At 51.2% G+C, this 13772-nt stretch overlaps 2 protein-coding genes and 1 non-coding gene across 6 annotated transcripts; all 3 read left to right on the top strand.

The window, feature by feature from the left end:
- The first annotated feature begins 644 nt into the window (after positions 1-644).
- USF1 (upstream transcription factor 1) lies at positions 645-7260 on the top strand. Of its 4 annotated transcripts, none has more exons than XM_058660514.1 (11): positions 645-867; positions 2624-2764; positions 3439-3488; positions 3622-3737; positions 4058-4159; positions 4393-4588; positions 4814-4901; positions 5650-5708; positions 5856-5950; positions 6182-6310; positions 6490-7260. In XM_058660514.1, exons 2-11 carry the CDS (start codon positions 2757-2759, stop codon positions 6577-6579), a joined length of 933 nt encoding a protein of 310 aa, XP_058516497.1. In that variant the 5' UTR covers positions 645-867; positions 2624-2756; the 3' UTR covers positions 6580-7260. The 4 variants fall into 4 exon arrangements, with proteins under 4 accessions (XP_058516497.1, XP_004589151.1, XP_058516498.1 ...); XM_004589094.3 differs by having other exon boundaries at positions 647-867; positions 2673-2764; XM_058660515.1 differs by having other exon boundaries at positions 648-867; positions 2673-2764; positions 4393-4504.
- A 323-nt stretch (positions 7261-7583) lies between these two features.
- Positions 7584-8834, top strand: TSTD1 (thiosulfate sulfurtransferase like domain containing 1). Its single transcript, XM_004589279.3, has 4 exons — positions 7584-7617; positions 7805-7927; positions 8399-8561; positions 8646-8834. The coding sequence occupies exons 1-4, from the start codon at positions 7608-7610 to the stop codon at positions 8695-8697; spliced, it is 348 nt and encodes a 115-aa protein (XP_004589336.1). The 5' UTR covers positions 7584-7607; the 3' UTR covers positions 8698-8834.
- A 4652-nt stretch (positions 8835-13486) lies between these two features.
- On the top strand, positions 13487-13628 carry LOC118758627 (U4 spliceosomal RNA). The gene has a single exon (XR_004995736.2). It is a non-coding gene; the product is annotated as a U4 spliceosomal RNA (small nuclear RNA).
- Positions 13629-13772: the final 144 nt, after the last annotated feature.

The following is a 13772-nucleotide window of genomic DNA, read 5'->3' as shown; positions in this document are numbered from 1 at the left end:
CCGATTTACATAATGCTTATTATGCACCAGTGACTGAGCTAAGTAGTCTCTGTGTGTAGAATCTTGGTATTTTATTTAATCCACTTAATTTTGTAAGGAAAGTGTAAGAGTCTATCTTGCAGATGAGGAAAGGCAAGTTCAATTAAGATACTTACAAGATCTCAGAGATAAGGAGAAGTGAATTTGAGAACCAGGTGTCAAACAGCCGAGATTCTGAAATTTTCCCATTATCCTAATCTAAACCCATTAAAGAAGTATGGCAATCCATTCTATCACACAAAGAATGAGCTTTAAGAGAACTAGAAGCCTCGGGGTCTTCAGCTGAGAGCTGGCACTAACACAACGGAGTATGCTCAGATCTATACACTCTCTGAGATGTCTCAATCTCCAGTAGGAAACTCTTATTTATTTATTTTTTTAAATCCCTGTTCCAACATGGCCACCCAAACAGCCCTTGTTAAAGATGGCGCCGCCGTCCGACACCCTCCCTCCCTGGATCGTCGCCTGCCGCCTCACTCTTCTTTCTGGAATTAAAGCCCTGCCTGGCAGGGAGATAGCACACGCTAACCCTCTCTCCGGCCTTCGCCGAAAAGTGACCTGGACTTAAGCGACAGTCTCCATCACTAGCCCCCCTCGACCACTCCCACACACCCCGCAGGCCTCCAGCTCTCGTCAAGATGGAGGCAGCGGAAGTGGAGCGACTCAGAGGCTATAAACGGGATGGGCGGGTCGAGAGAGACACTTCCGCCCCTCACCAACATGGCCTAGGGCTGGGAGTGCGCATGAGCAGCTGTCTATGGAGCGACTTGGGGCCGGAGAGGGAGAACACGGTCGGGCAGAAATCGGCGGCTGAGACGACCCGGACCGGTGAGTGCAGGGCCAGACGACAGTCCGGAGGCTGGCTGGGTCGGCCAGGCGGCGCCGCTTTGGTTCAGTGTCCTTTTTTTCGGGGTGGGGACCTCTTGGGAAAGAAGCCTTTGTTTTGGGGGAGGGGGTCGCCTCTGGTCCTTTTATTTGCTGCCCCGCTTTGTGGGCCACGCTGGCCCCCGGCCCTCCTGCGCTATCCAGCCGGCCGCCGAGTGCCCGGCGCCTCTTTGCTGCTTCCATCTCGAAGCAGCCGCGGCGCGGGCAAGGTGGAGGGCTGGCCGGGTCACGGCGCGGGCTCCCGGGCGCGCGCTCGCCTCGCGGGCACTCGGCCGGGGGAGCGCCCTCCTTGCTGCTTGGTGGGCCTTCGGGGAAGACACTCGATTCTCGGGCGAGATCCGGGCGGCCTGTGTTCTTTCCGAGCTTGATCCCTCCCCAGCCCACTTTGTGTGCAGCGTGGCGAGGGGTCTCGCTGGGCCCTCCTTCCTGGGCGTGCACAGCACAACATCCTATCCCCGTGCCGGTGTCACAGAACCCCGAGGCTCAGGAAATGCTTCCGGACACCCAAACTGAGGTTTGAATAAGTAGCTCGACCCCGTCGCTGGTGGCCTCGGCGGCTGCCCTTGCCTGACAGCTGTGGGCGATAGAGGTGTCTTCTGCTCTCTGCCTTCTCTTTCATTGCTTTCTCCTGCAGTCGACGCGGCGAGCCTCGGGGGGCACTTAGTGCTCAGGTTGCAGGATGGAGCCGTAGGTGGTCCCAAAACGCAACACTGGCTTCCTCTGAGGGGCTGGGATCTCATTGTAACATTACTTCCTCCACACAGTTTCACTTTCAGTTCCTTGTTATTGTTCTTGTTACCATCTTCCTTGGACACGGGCTTTCCGAGGCTTCTCAGCTGAAGGTTTTTTCCATGGAGGGAGGGTTTCCAGATATCTTGCCTTTTCGTTTGCTCCTTTTGTACTGTGTGGCTGTTTTTCTTTCTGCAGCTGCCTGCTCAGCCCTTTGTTTTTTTTCTGTCTTCTGGCTGGGTGTCAGGGTCCTAAGGCAGGCACCTCCTAGCTGGATTCCTCCCCCATTGTCTCCTCTCCTTGGAAAGCCAGAGCCTGGGTTCCCCCCTCACCCCCCCACCCCCTGCTAAGGCTCCGTTGATTTGGAGTTGTCATGGCAACGGTTTAGCAACGGTGTTCTACAGGAAGGCTTAATGAATAACAATAAAGAGGGCTTGAAGCAAATGCACTTGGACTGTAGGTTTTCTAACAGATGATATAAGTCTGGGCAAACCCCCCACTCCCCCAAACAAGAGCCCTTTCAGTAGAATGGAGCCCAAGGGCCAAACCTTTGTGATTAGCATCTGTGTTTCAGGGGTCGCGGTTTCATGTGCTCCCCCCTTCCTAGCCTGGAGAACAGAAATTTCTGTACTGTGTGGCTGAGAAGGTGGAATGAGTGTCCATGAGCCTGTGTTTTGGTAATGGTGGTCTAAGCCTGACCCCTCGTGAGCTCCTTGAAGTATGCTGTCCAGGGAGAGTGTCAGAGCTTTAACAATAATCCTTTCAGAAATGTGTTGTGGCTCAGTCTTCCAGGGTAATGACCCCTTCTCCAGCAAGACTCGGAGTGATAATGAAGGTGTGAGGAACACTATTTGTAGGGTTGCCTTTTCAAACAGACTGGCCCTCAGAATTGGAATGGGGGAAGCTACCTTGTAGGTGGCTGGGTTATCTTCCTGGCTGTGTTTCCAAGGAGCCTTGGTTCCAAATCTAGGGAGGCTGTTCCATCCTACACTCACTGCAAACCCCGTGATTTCTACCAGGACTTAGTATTCAGGCCTGCGAATCAGCACATACGAAGACTCCCCAAAAGGACCGGTTCCTCGGATGTGCCCCCTCACAGAGAGATGAAGGGGTGAGTGAAGAAGACCTGGGGTCTGGGGTGGGAGGGGGTTGACCTGGGAGATCTGCAGACACTCAAGAGTACCGGCTGTGTAGTTGGGCTGACCTAGATCTGGGGCCAGCTCTGTCATCTGGTTTCCCATCTGCATGATGCGGGTGGTACTGCCTGCCTTATAGTGCTGTTTTTACTACTAATAAGATAATACATGTTAAGTGCTTAACTTAATGCCTAGGTGCATAGTAAATACTATTTTTTTTTAAAGATTTATTTTTATTGCAAAGTCAGATTTACAGAGAAGAGGAGAGACAGGAAGATCTTCCATCCACTGGTTCACTCCCCAAGTGGCCGAAACGGCTGGAGCTGAGCCTGGAGCCTCTTGCTGGTCTCCCACACTGGTGTAGGGTCCCAAGGTTTTGGGCCGTCTTGGCTGCTTTACCAGGCCACAAGCAGGGAGCTGGAAGGGAAGTGGAGCAACCAGAATAAGAACTGGCATCCATATGGGATCCTGGCATGTGCAAGGCTAGGGCTTTTGCCGCTAGGCTACTGTACCAAGCCCACTAGTTGTTCTAACCGGACCCAACATCTATTGGGAATGCCAGTGGATTTGAGGGTTGTGTGCTACTGGGCCAGTGAACTTCTCATTCCTTTTTCCCTAATCCTTTGTTTTGCCCTTTTCCCACAAACAGGCAGCAGAAAACAGCTGAAACGGAAGAGGGGACGGTACAGATTCAGGAAGGTGAGTGTTAGAACTAAGACCAAGAACCATCGAGGTGTCCTTCTCTCCCACTGGACTTCCTCCCTCCAAATGGCGCACAGTTGGGACAGAGAGAAAGGCAGTTAGCTCACAGACCTTTGCTTTGTTGCTTAAGGTGCAGTAGCTACTGGGGAGGACCCAACCAGTGTGGCTATCGCCAGCATCCAGTCAGCTGCCACCTTCCCTGACCCCAACGTCAAGTACGTCTTCCGAACTGAGAATGGGGGCCAGGTAAGGGAGGGAACCAGGTGGCTGCAGGCGTTACTTGGGGTTGGGATTGAGGGAGGTGATGGATGTGGGTTGGGGAGATATGGCTTGGAGGGTGAACATGTGGTCTGTTGGGGAAGGGGTCGGGTGCTGCTGTGAGATTTGGAGTAGAGATTGGGGTGGGCCAGGGGTATGCCGAACCCTCCGTGACGGGAGGGAAGGGAGAAGGGCTGTGACTGTCTCTGAGTGGGTCTTGCTTTGGGGCCTTCTCTAGCGGGAAGTTTTGTGAGGTGTTCTGGCATTTACTCTTCTCTCTTCTTCCACCCTTTCCCCTCTGCTTTTAGGTGATGTACAGGGTGATCCAGGTGTCTGAAGGGCAACTGGATGGCCAGACTGAGGGTACCGGCGCCATCAGTGGCTACCCTGCCACTCAATCCATGACCCAGGTACTTGGGCTTGGCAGGCGACTAGATTCCTAAGTAGTGAAAGACAGAAGGGAACTCACAGGATAGGGAGTAGAGCTGGGAGCAGTGAGGTTCTAGGGCTGCCTTGACCCAGGGCTCTTCCTCTAGAGATGTTTCTCTCTGCCGTCTATCCCAAGGGATAGAAGCTACGGATTGGACAGTGGGCAGAAGTAGCCGAAGGTCACTGGACTCTGCTCTCTTGCTCTCCTCTCTAGGCCGTGATCCAGGGTGCTTTCACCAGTGATGATGCAGTTGACACAGAGGGGACAGCTGCTGAGACGCACTATACTTACTTCCCCAGCACTGCAGTGGGAGATGGGGCAGGAGGTACCACATCGGGGAGTACAGCTGCTGTTGTTACTACCCAGGGCTCAGAGGCACTACTGGGGCAGGCAACCCCTCCTGGCACTGGTGAGATATCGCGTGAGGATGCTGGCTGGAGGGGCTAGGATAGGCCATGGGACATGACTGGTGGGCAGTGGGCCTTCTCTAGACCTGGGCAGGCAGTGAGGCGGCCTCCCCTGCTCTCCTGCTAGTAGGAGGAAGCCTGTTCTCTTCAGAGGAGGATCCCAGGGTCTTGGCCCCAGGGCTTGGTGATGTTCTTGCCCTGACACAAGCTCTCCTGCATCTTCACAGGTCAGTTCTTTGTGATGATGTCGCCACAAGAAGTGTTGCAGGGAGGAAGCCAACGCTCCATCGCGCCTAGGACCCATCCTTACTCCCCGTGAGTGACCGTGTTGCTTCTCCGTTATCCTGAGTAGTGGTGTTTTTAAGAGATTGATTTATTTGAAGGGGTGATAGAGAAAGGGACAAAGAGGGAGATACATCTTCCATCTGCTGATTCACTCCGCAAATGCCTGCAGAGGGTATCCATTATAGTCTTCACATGGGTGGCAGGAAACCAAGTACTGGGCCATTATTTGTTGCCTTTCAGTGCCAAGAACATTCTTAGCAGGAAGCTGGATTAGAAACAGAGTAGCTGGGATTTGAACTAGCACTCTGAGAAGGGTTGTGGGTGTCCTAAGAGGCAGCTTAACCGTCTGCCACTGTGCCACAGTAATTTTCTACAGTAAATGTCGAATCTTTTTTTTTTTTTATTAAGTGTGTGTATGTGTGTTTTAAGATTTCTTTATTTGAAAAGCAGAGCAGCAGAGAGAGAGAGAGGAATCCATTGCTTCCATTTGCTGGCTTACTTCCCAAATGGCCACAGCAGCCATTTGGGCCCAACAGAAGCTGGGAGCCAGAAACTCCATCCTGGTCTCCCATATGGGTGGCGGGGGCCCAAGTACTTGGGCCATCTTTGGCTGTTTTTTCAGGAATTGTCCTGAAGCTAGGTTGGCATTGGAGTAGCCTGGACTTAAACTGGCACTCTAATATGGGATTAGAGTGCTGCAAGCAGCAGCTTAATGTGCAGTACCACAACACTGGCCCATAATCTCATTTTCCATTCTTTGACTGCTTGGGGTTATCAGGAAGTCGGAGGCCCCCCGGACGACTCGGGATGAGAAACGCAGGGCTCAGCACAACGAAGGTGGGTTCTAGTGGAATGTGAAGCTGGGAGCCGCCTGGGAAAGTTGGGGCCATTGGTGACATCTGGCAGGGACGACGTTCAGGTAGTTCTGCCCTGGGCTGTAGTGCGCTCTCCTAGAGTCACTTTGCTCTCCCCTTTGCCCCACAGTGGAGCGCCGCCGCCGAGACAAGATCAACAACTGGATTGTGCAGCTGTCCAAGATCATCCCAGACTGTTCTATGGAGAGCACCAAGTCTGGCCAGGTCACGGAAGGACCCTGGGAGTGGGCAGGATGCCTGAATTCTGTCTCCTGGCATTGCTTACAGACATGGTAGTGAGGGCAGTCTGTTCTCACCTCCTTCTGAGCTTCCTGTATCCCTGGGAGATGTTACATACCCTGCTTGAGGGGACAGCGAGGCCTCAAGTGGGAACATGCTTTTGGACAGGCCGGTGGCCCACAGGCCCATCCTCACTCTGTTGGCTTTGTCTTGCAGAGTAAAGGTGGGATTCTCTCCAAAGCCTGTGACTACATCCAGGAGCTGCGGCAGAGTAACCACCGGTTATCTGAAGAACTGCAGGGGCTTGACCAGCTGCAGCTGGACAATGATGTGCTTCGACAGCAGGTCAGGCGCCCACCCCTAGCGGAGCCCCCCCCCCCCCAGCCACTGAGCCAGTGTCAGACCCCTTGTGTCGTCATCCCTCACCTGGTCTCCATGCCATCAGGATACCTCTGACCAAGTTCAGGGGCCTGGCAGTGTGAAACTTTCCTATCCAGTCCCCTTACGACCTCTTTCCTTGGCAGGTGGAAGACCTAAAAAACAAGAATCTGCTGCTACGAGCTCAACTGCGGCACCACGGACTAGAGGTCGTCATCAAGAATGACAGCAACTAACTGGGGAGTCAGGGGCTTTGGGCCCAGGAACTACAGCTAGCCCAGGAGTACCAGGCTAATCCCATGCCCCTTTCCTTCACTGCCCATTTCTGGCATGGAACTGGGGGTGGGGGGAGTTCGGAAGGCGTGTCTTTGAACTGAGGCCCTGTGATATGGCAGACTGCAGTGGTGTGAAACACACAGTGTGGACGTGCCCTGACAGCCTCGCCTACCCCTACCATGCAGCCCCTGGGTCCTCATGCTCCTCTTGCACAATGCATGTGCTGTCCCCATGCTGGATCCTGGACACACTGAATCGCGGGCCTTGCCCTGTGCTTGCCTAGAGTGCCCAGAAGGGGATCTGCTGACGGGTGTGCTCTGGCTTGCCACAGGACTCCGGCACTTCCGTTGGGTCTTTCCCTGGGGTGGAGGTTCAGCCACACCTGGCTGGCTGGCAGCTCTGGGGAACAGGCTGAAAAGTAAGGAGGGGAAGAAGGATGCTGAGCAGTGGCTGCTGTCCCACGGAAAACAGCCAGCGGGCAGTGAAGGCCTATGCAGAAGTCTGGAGTCAGGGAGAAGAGCAGGCAGGGGCCCACTTGGGGCCTTCCCCTTTGGGGGTTGGTTTTCTTCCTTTTTTTTTTTTTTTCTTTTTTTCTTTTTTTCTTTTTTTTTTTTTTTTTAAGATAAAATTGTTCAGAGCCATGGTTGTCTCTTCTTTTGCGGGCCCCAGGGCAGAAGGGAGGGCATCTGAAGCGAAGCTCTTGAACCATTAATGGCTGGGTGGAGTTTAGGGTGAATTGCTGGGTCCCAGTACCTGTGCCAGATGAATGGGTTCTTTCTTGCACACGCTGGGGAATTGCTATGGTGCCTCCTGTGAATTGGTGTCAAGCACCACTAACAGGTGCTGTGGGGGTGGAGCAGGAGGCTGGCCCTTCACTTCCGGTTCCGGGCAGCTTCTGAAGGGAGAGGTGTTTCGGGCACCGCGGGGGAGAGCCTTGGCTTTGTTCCTGAGATTTGCAGCTTTATTCCTGAGATTTGTGGCTTGTACCATGGCTAGAGGTACCTGCAGGTTATACTGAGACCTTACCTTGTCCAATAAGGAGCTAAGGGGTGGTGGGGGTGGTGAGGAGGTGAGGTGGGGGGCGTGGCAAGGGGCTGAGATCTTGCATACCTCCTGGGTTGGAACTCAGCCTTGGGCGGGGGCACCTTCCCCCATCCCTGAATGCACTCGTGCTCCCTTCCTCAGCACCTGCTGTCTCGTTCCCTGAACTCTGTTCACTCCTAGCGTCCGGCCGGGCCCAGCTCTTCGATGTGCGATCTCGGGAGGAAGCAGCAGCTGGGACCATCCCAGGGGCACTCAACATCCCGGGTATAGCATGGAGAAGGGAGGTCCATCCCTGTGTTAGACTAGGGCCATAAGTGAGGGGCTTAGCAAGGTTTCCCAAAGCATGGTTACCCAGGGATCCAGCATCTGTCTTTAAGTCATCCCTCAGTTTCCTGAGAAAAGGATTGATTGGAAGCAGGTCCTGGCAGCAGAACCAGCCCATCCAGTTTGAGGGGTAGTTGGCCGGTGGGGAGAGGGGCCAACCAATTTCTTGATGCCCGACCTCCCATGGCTAGGTGCCAAACCGGGCACCTCCTCAGCAGGAAGTGGCTGGGGTCAAAGGTTGTTTGGTTGACCTCCTGAGCTCTAAGTTGCTACTTGTTCTTAAGGTGGGGGTTGGGGCATCCTGTGTTTTTTCGAGGCCCTTTGGAGGGGGCTCAGGTCTTCCAGGCTCAGCTTCTGACATCCAGGGTACTAAACTATGGGTTTTGGCTGTGTCCTCTCCACTCCTCCCAGTGTCAGAGTTGGAAAGTGCCTTGCAGATGGAGCCAGCTGCCTTCCAGGCTCTGTATTCAGCTCAGAAGCCAAAGCTGCAAGATGAAAATCTCATTTTCTTCTGTCAGATGGGCAGGCGGGGCTCCTTGGCCACACAGCTGGCCCAGAAGCTTGGATACACAGGGTAGGGGACTGGCCTGGCTGACCTTTGGGAAGGCATTGGGGACTGCCTGCTGGGCCTGCCTTTCCACTGTTCTTGTCTCCACAGGGCACGAAACTACGCTGGGGCCTATAAAGAATGGTTGGAGAAACAGGGTTAAGGGAGCAGGTGGCCGAGTGATGCTGTGGATGCCCCATCTGAGGAGGATGAAGGGGCTGACTTGCTGGGGCTGGTGCAGCATTGCAGTGCACATGAAAATACCCAATAAAGAGCATTTCCTCAAGACATTCAAAGCATTCATTTGTCAGGTGGACCAGAGACCGCTCCAGTCATCATCACTTGCTTGATTCAGGCTTTCTGGATCATTTATCTGTTCTGCATCCTTCAACCCCTCACCCCCAAACGCCAAATTCTATTTCTTGAGAGAAACTACAGATTTCTTTTTAGAGGCCCAGGATGTACATCAGACTCTAACAGCTCAAGGGGAGAAAAAAAAAATTTGACTTATTCCACATTGAGAATCTGGGGCCTGGGGCTTTGGTGGGCTGTCAGGTGTTTCTGATATCCAATCAGCAACAAATTCCACTGTTCCACACCAGAGACCTCCACCCCACGGTTCTGATTGGCTGTACCACACCCCTGTCTTTTGCTTATGTATTGTTTGACAGAATAATTGAAGCGGATTCTATATCCTTTAAACTTAAAAAAAAAAAATCTGTTTATTTGAAAGGCACAGAGATAGATCGATTTTCTATCCACGTGTTCACTCCCTAAATGGCTGCAATAACCGGGGCTGGTTCAGGTCAAAGCCAGGAGCTGGCACTCCATCTGGTCTCCCTTTTGAATGTTAGGAGCTGAGGTTGCAAGTAGCAGCTTAACCCGTTATGCCATAATGCTGGCCTCCTAGATTTTTTGGGGCGGGGGGCGGGGGAAAGTCAGATATGCAGGGAGGAAGCTCTTGTGTCTGCTGATTCACTCCCCAGTGGCTACAAGTCCTGCTTGTGGTTGTCTTGGCAGCATCAGACTAAATGACTTTGTGGCTCTCATGGCCCATGGGCCAGATGTTCCCAGATACTCCTTCAATTCCTCAGTCCCAATGTCACTTTTCAGAGCTTGGTTCCTGAGCTGAGAAAATGAAAGGGCAACCTTTGCCTGAGGGAAAAGAATGGGGCCCTCATCCCTACCAATCTCCCTGCTACAGATGACAGATGTGAGGAACCCTTCCTAGGCCACCCAAACAGGAGTCTTTCTATTAACACTGATCTGATTCCCCACTGTATTTAACAAATATTAATTGGTTAAAAATAACAAAATAGGTGGCCAACACTGGTATATTCGGCTGAACCTCTGCCTGCAGTGCCAGCTTCCCATATGGGCACCAATTTATGTTCTGGGTACTTCACTTCCCATCCTGCTCCCTGCTTATGGCCTGGGAAAGCAGAAGAAGATGGCTCAAGTCCTTGGGACCCTACCTCCATATGGGAGACTTGGAAGAAGTTCCTGGCTCCTATCTTTAGACCAGCCATTGTGACCTTTTATGGAGTAGACCAGTGGATGGAAGATCTCTCTCTCCTCTCTGCAACTCTGCCTTTAAAATAAGTCTTTCTAAAAATAAAATAGTGGGCCCGGCGGCATGGCCTAGTGGCTAAGGTCCTCACCTTGAACGCCCCGGGATCCCATATGGGCTCCGGTTCTAATCCCAGAAGCTCCACTTCCCATCCAGCTCCCTGCTTGTGGCCTGGGAAAGCAGTTGAGGACGGCCCAATGCATTGGGACCTTGCACCCACGTGGGAGACCCGGAGGAGGTTCCAGGTTCCCGGCTTCGGATCGGCACGCACCGGCCTGTTGCGGCTCACTTGGGGAGTGAATCATCGGATGGAAGATCTTCCTCTCTGTCTCTCCTCCTCTGTGTATATCTGGCTGTAATAAAATGAATAAATCTTTAAAAAAAATAAGTAAAATAGCACAAACTTATAATAAATTACAGAATTCAACACTACAGTAAGCATATAACTTCCCTTTAGCATGGTCTATGGTTTGATCAAACCCTACCCTCTATCTTTTAAACAAATGCTTATTTATGGGACTGGAGCTATGGCATCAGTATCCCCCGGACACTAGTTCAAGTCATGGCTGTTCCACTTCAGATCCAGGTTTCTGCCAATGTGTCAGGGAAAGCAATAGAGGATTGCTCAAGTGCATGAAGCTCTTTCTCCACGTGGGAGACAGAAGCAGCTCTGGGCTCCTGGCTTCAGCTCAGCTCTGGCTGTTACAGTCATTTAGGGAGTGAACCAGGAGCTTCTCCCTCTGTGTCTAACTTTTCTTTTTCAGATTTATTTATTTTCATTGAAAAAGCAGATATACAGAGGGGAGATACATAGAGAAAGGAAGATCTTCCATCTGCTGATTCGTTCACACAACGGCTGGAGCTAAGCTGATTCGAAGCCAGCAGCCAGGAGCTTCTTCTGGGTCTCCCATGTGGGTTGCTGGGTCCCAAGGCTTTGGGCCGTCCTCGACTGCTTTCCCAGGCCACAAGCGGGGAGCTGGATGGAAGTGGAGCTGCCGGGATTAGAACCGGTGCCCATATGGGATCCCGGCACATGCAAGGCTAGGACTTTAGCTAGGCTACTGCGCTGGACCCCTGTACGCTGTCCTTCAATGATTGCTTGGTGCACCGAGCTGATAATAACATATGTGGACTATTGACTGATGGTCAATAGCGGAAGTTTATTAGTGGTATCAAACTTTTATAGACTGAGGGTCACATAGGATAAGGGAGGAAGTATTGAGCTTATCCATAGCCTTGTTTGGAACTCTTTTGTATATCCCACCAGGTGTTTTCATTTAAATGCTATCCACTCAGTTACACAAAATGGTATCCGTTCAATTGTTCTCATACAAATGATATCCAACCAGTCACACAGAGGCATACATTCAGTTGTTCTCATACAAATGTTATCCATCAATTGTAATCCTATGCTCACTGACCTTCTAGAGTCGCAATGTCTTTCTACAGGCCCCTGTAACTCTTTCAAATGAATAACTACATCTTCATTTTTTTAAAAAAAGTTTTGTTTTAATTGAAAGGCAGAGAGAGGGGCTGGCATGGTGGCTGAACAGGCTAATCCGCTGCCTGCAAACACCAGTATTCTCAATAGGTGCTGGTTGTGTCCTGGTGGCTCCACTTCTCATCCAGTTTCCTGCTTGTGGTCTGGAAAAGCAGCAGGGGATGATCTGGGTCTCATTGGGAGACCCAGAAGAATTTGGTGACTCCTAGCTGCAGATCCAGTTGTTGTGATTCATGAGTGAACCAGCAACTGGAAGATCTTCTCTGTTCCTCTGTCTTTCTGTAGATCTTTCAAATTTAAAAACAAACAAAACAAAAACACACACTTTTTAAAAAAATATTTATTATTTATTTTATTACAGTCAGATATACAGAGAGGAGAGACAGAGAGGAAGATCTTCCCTTCCAATGATTCACTCCCCAAGTGAGCCGCAACGGCCGGTGCTGCGCCGATCTGAAGCCAGGAACCAGGAACCTCTTCCAGGTCTCCCACGTGGGTGCTGCTTTCCCAGGCCACAAGCAGGGAGCTGGATGGGAAGTGGAGCTGCCGGGACCAGAACCGGCGCCCATATGGGATCCCAGCGCGTTCAAGGCGAGGACTTTAGCTGCTGGGCCACGCTGCCGGGCCCAAAAAACACACATTTTTAAATGATTTATTTTGGGCCTGGTGCGGTGGCCTAGCGGTTAAAGTCCTCGCCTTGAATGTGCCAGGATCCGGGTACCAGTTCTAATCCCAGCAGTTCCACTTCCCATCCAGCTCCCTGCTTATGGCCTGGGAAAGCAGTCGAGGACGGCCCAAGGCTTTGGGACTCTGCACCCGAGTGGGAGACTTTGGAAGAGCTCCTGGCTGCAAGCTTCAGATAGGGGAAGCTGTTGTGTTCACATGGGGAGTGAATCATCGGATGGAAGATCTTCCTATCTTTCCTCCGCTCTGTATATCTGACTTTCCAATAAAAATAAATCTTAAAAAAAAAAAAAAAAAGATTTATTTCAAAAAGAAAGTCACTGGTTTACCCTTAAAATGCTGGAAAAGCTCAAGCTGAGGCCAGGAACTGGATCTCAATCTGAATGTCACCCAGTGGGTGGCAGGGACTCAAATACCATGCCTCCCAGTGAACACTGGCAGGGAGCTGGTGTGGAGGATGGAGCCAGGACAGGAACCCAGGCACGTGAATGTGATATCCAGACATGCCAAGTGGTGTTTTAACCATGTACCAAAAGCCCACCCTTATTTAAAATATTTCAGTGGCAGATTTTCACTTCTTAAGGTATCTCATTTTCTGGGCTTTCTTTTTCTTTCTTTCTTTCTTTCTTTCTTTCTTTCTTTCTTTCTTTCTTTCTTTCTTTCTTTCTTTCTTTTTTAAAAGATTTATTTGTTTGAAAGACAGGGTGACACAGGAGAGTGAGGCAGAGACTGACCTTCTGCCTACTGGTTCATTCCCTAAATGGCTGCCACAGGGTGAAGCCAGGAGACAGGAGCTGCATCTGAGTCTCCCACATGGATACAGGGGCCTCAGCACTTGAGCCATCTTCCAGCAGATAGCTAGATCAGAAGTGGAGTAGGTGTGGGACTGGTGTGATGGTACATCAAGTCAATCCTCCACCTGTGGTGCCAGCATCCCATATGGGTACTGATTCATGTTCTGGCTGCTCCAGCTCTTGGCTGATGGCTTGGGAAAGCAGAGGATGTTCCAACTCCTTGGGACTCTCCATGTGGGAGACCTGGAAAAAACTCCTGGCTCCCAGCTTCAGATCAGCTCAGCTCTGACTTTGAGGTTATTTTGGTAGTGAACTAGCAGATGGAAGATTTTTGTTTCTCCTTATTTCTCTGCAAATATTTACTTTCCAAATAAAACTAAATCTCTTTAAAAATTGAGTAGGCAGCTTTGTGCAGTGGTAGTATCGTAGCCAATGAGGTTTATCTGAGGCGTGATTATTGCTAATTGAAAACTTTTCCCAATACCCTGCTGTGACGACTTGAAATATAGTCGGCATTGGCAAATAAATAAATAAATAATAGAGTAGGCATTCTGATATGAGTGGGAGTGTGGCATCACAAGTGGTGGCATCACAAATCCAGTTAACTTAAATATGACTTGTAAGAGTTTTATTGCTTTACTGTGGGGAAGGTTGGGATGACAGATGGATTCAATGCTCTCATCTTGCTG

This window comes from Ochotona princeps, chromosome 2 (genome assembly GCF_030435755.1).
Source record: "Ochotona princeps isolate mOchPri1 chromosome 2, mOchPri1.hap1, whole genome shotgun sequence".
Lineage (NCBI taxonomy): Eukaryota > Metazoa > Chordata > Mammalia > Lagomorpha > Ochotonidae > Ochotona > Ochotona princeps.
The sequence above is the reverse complement of the archived record's forward strand: the minus strand, read 5'-3'. Positions and strand labels throughout refer to the sequence as shown.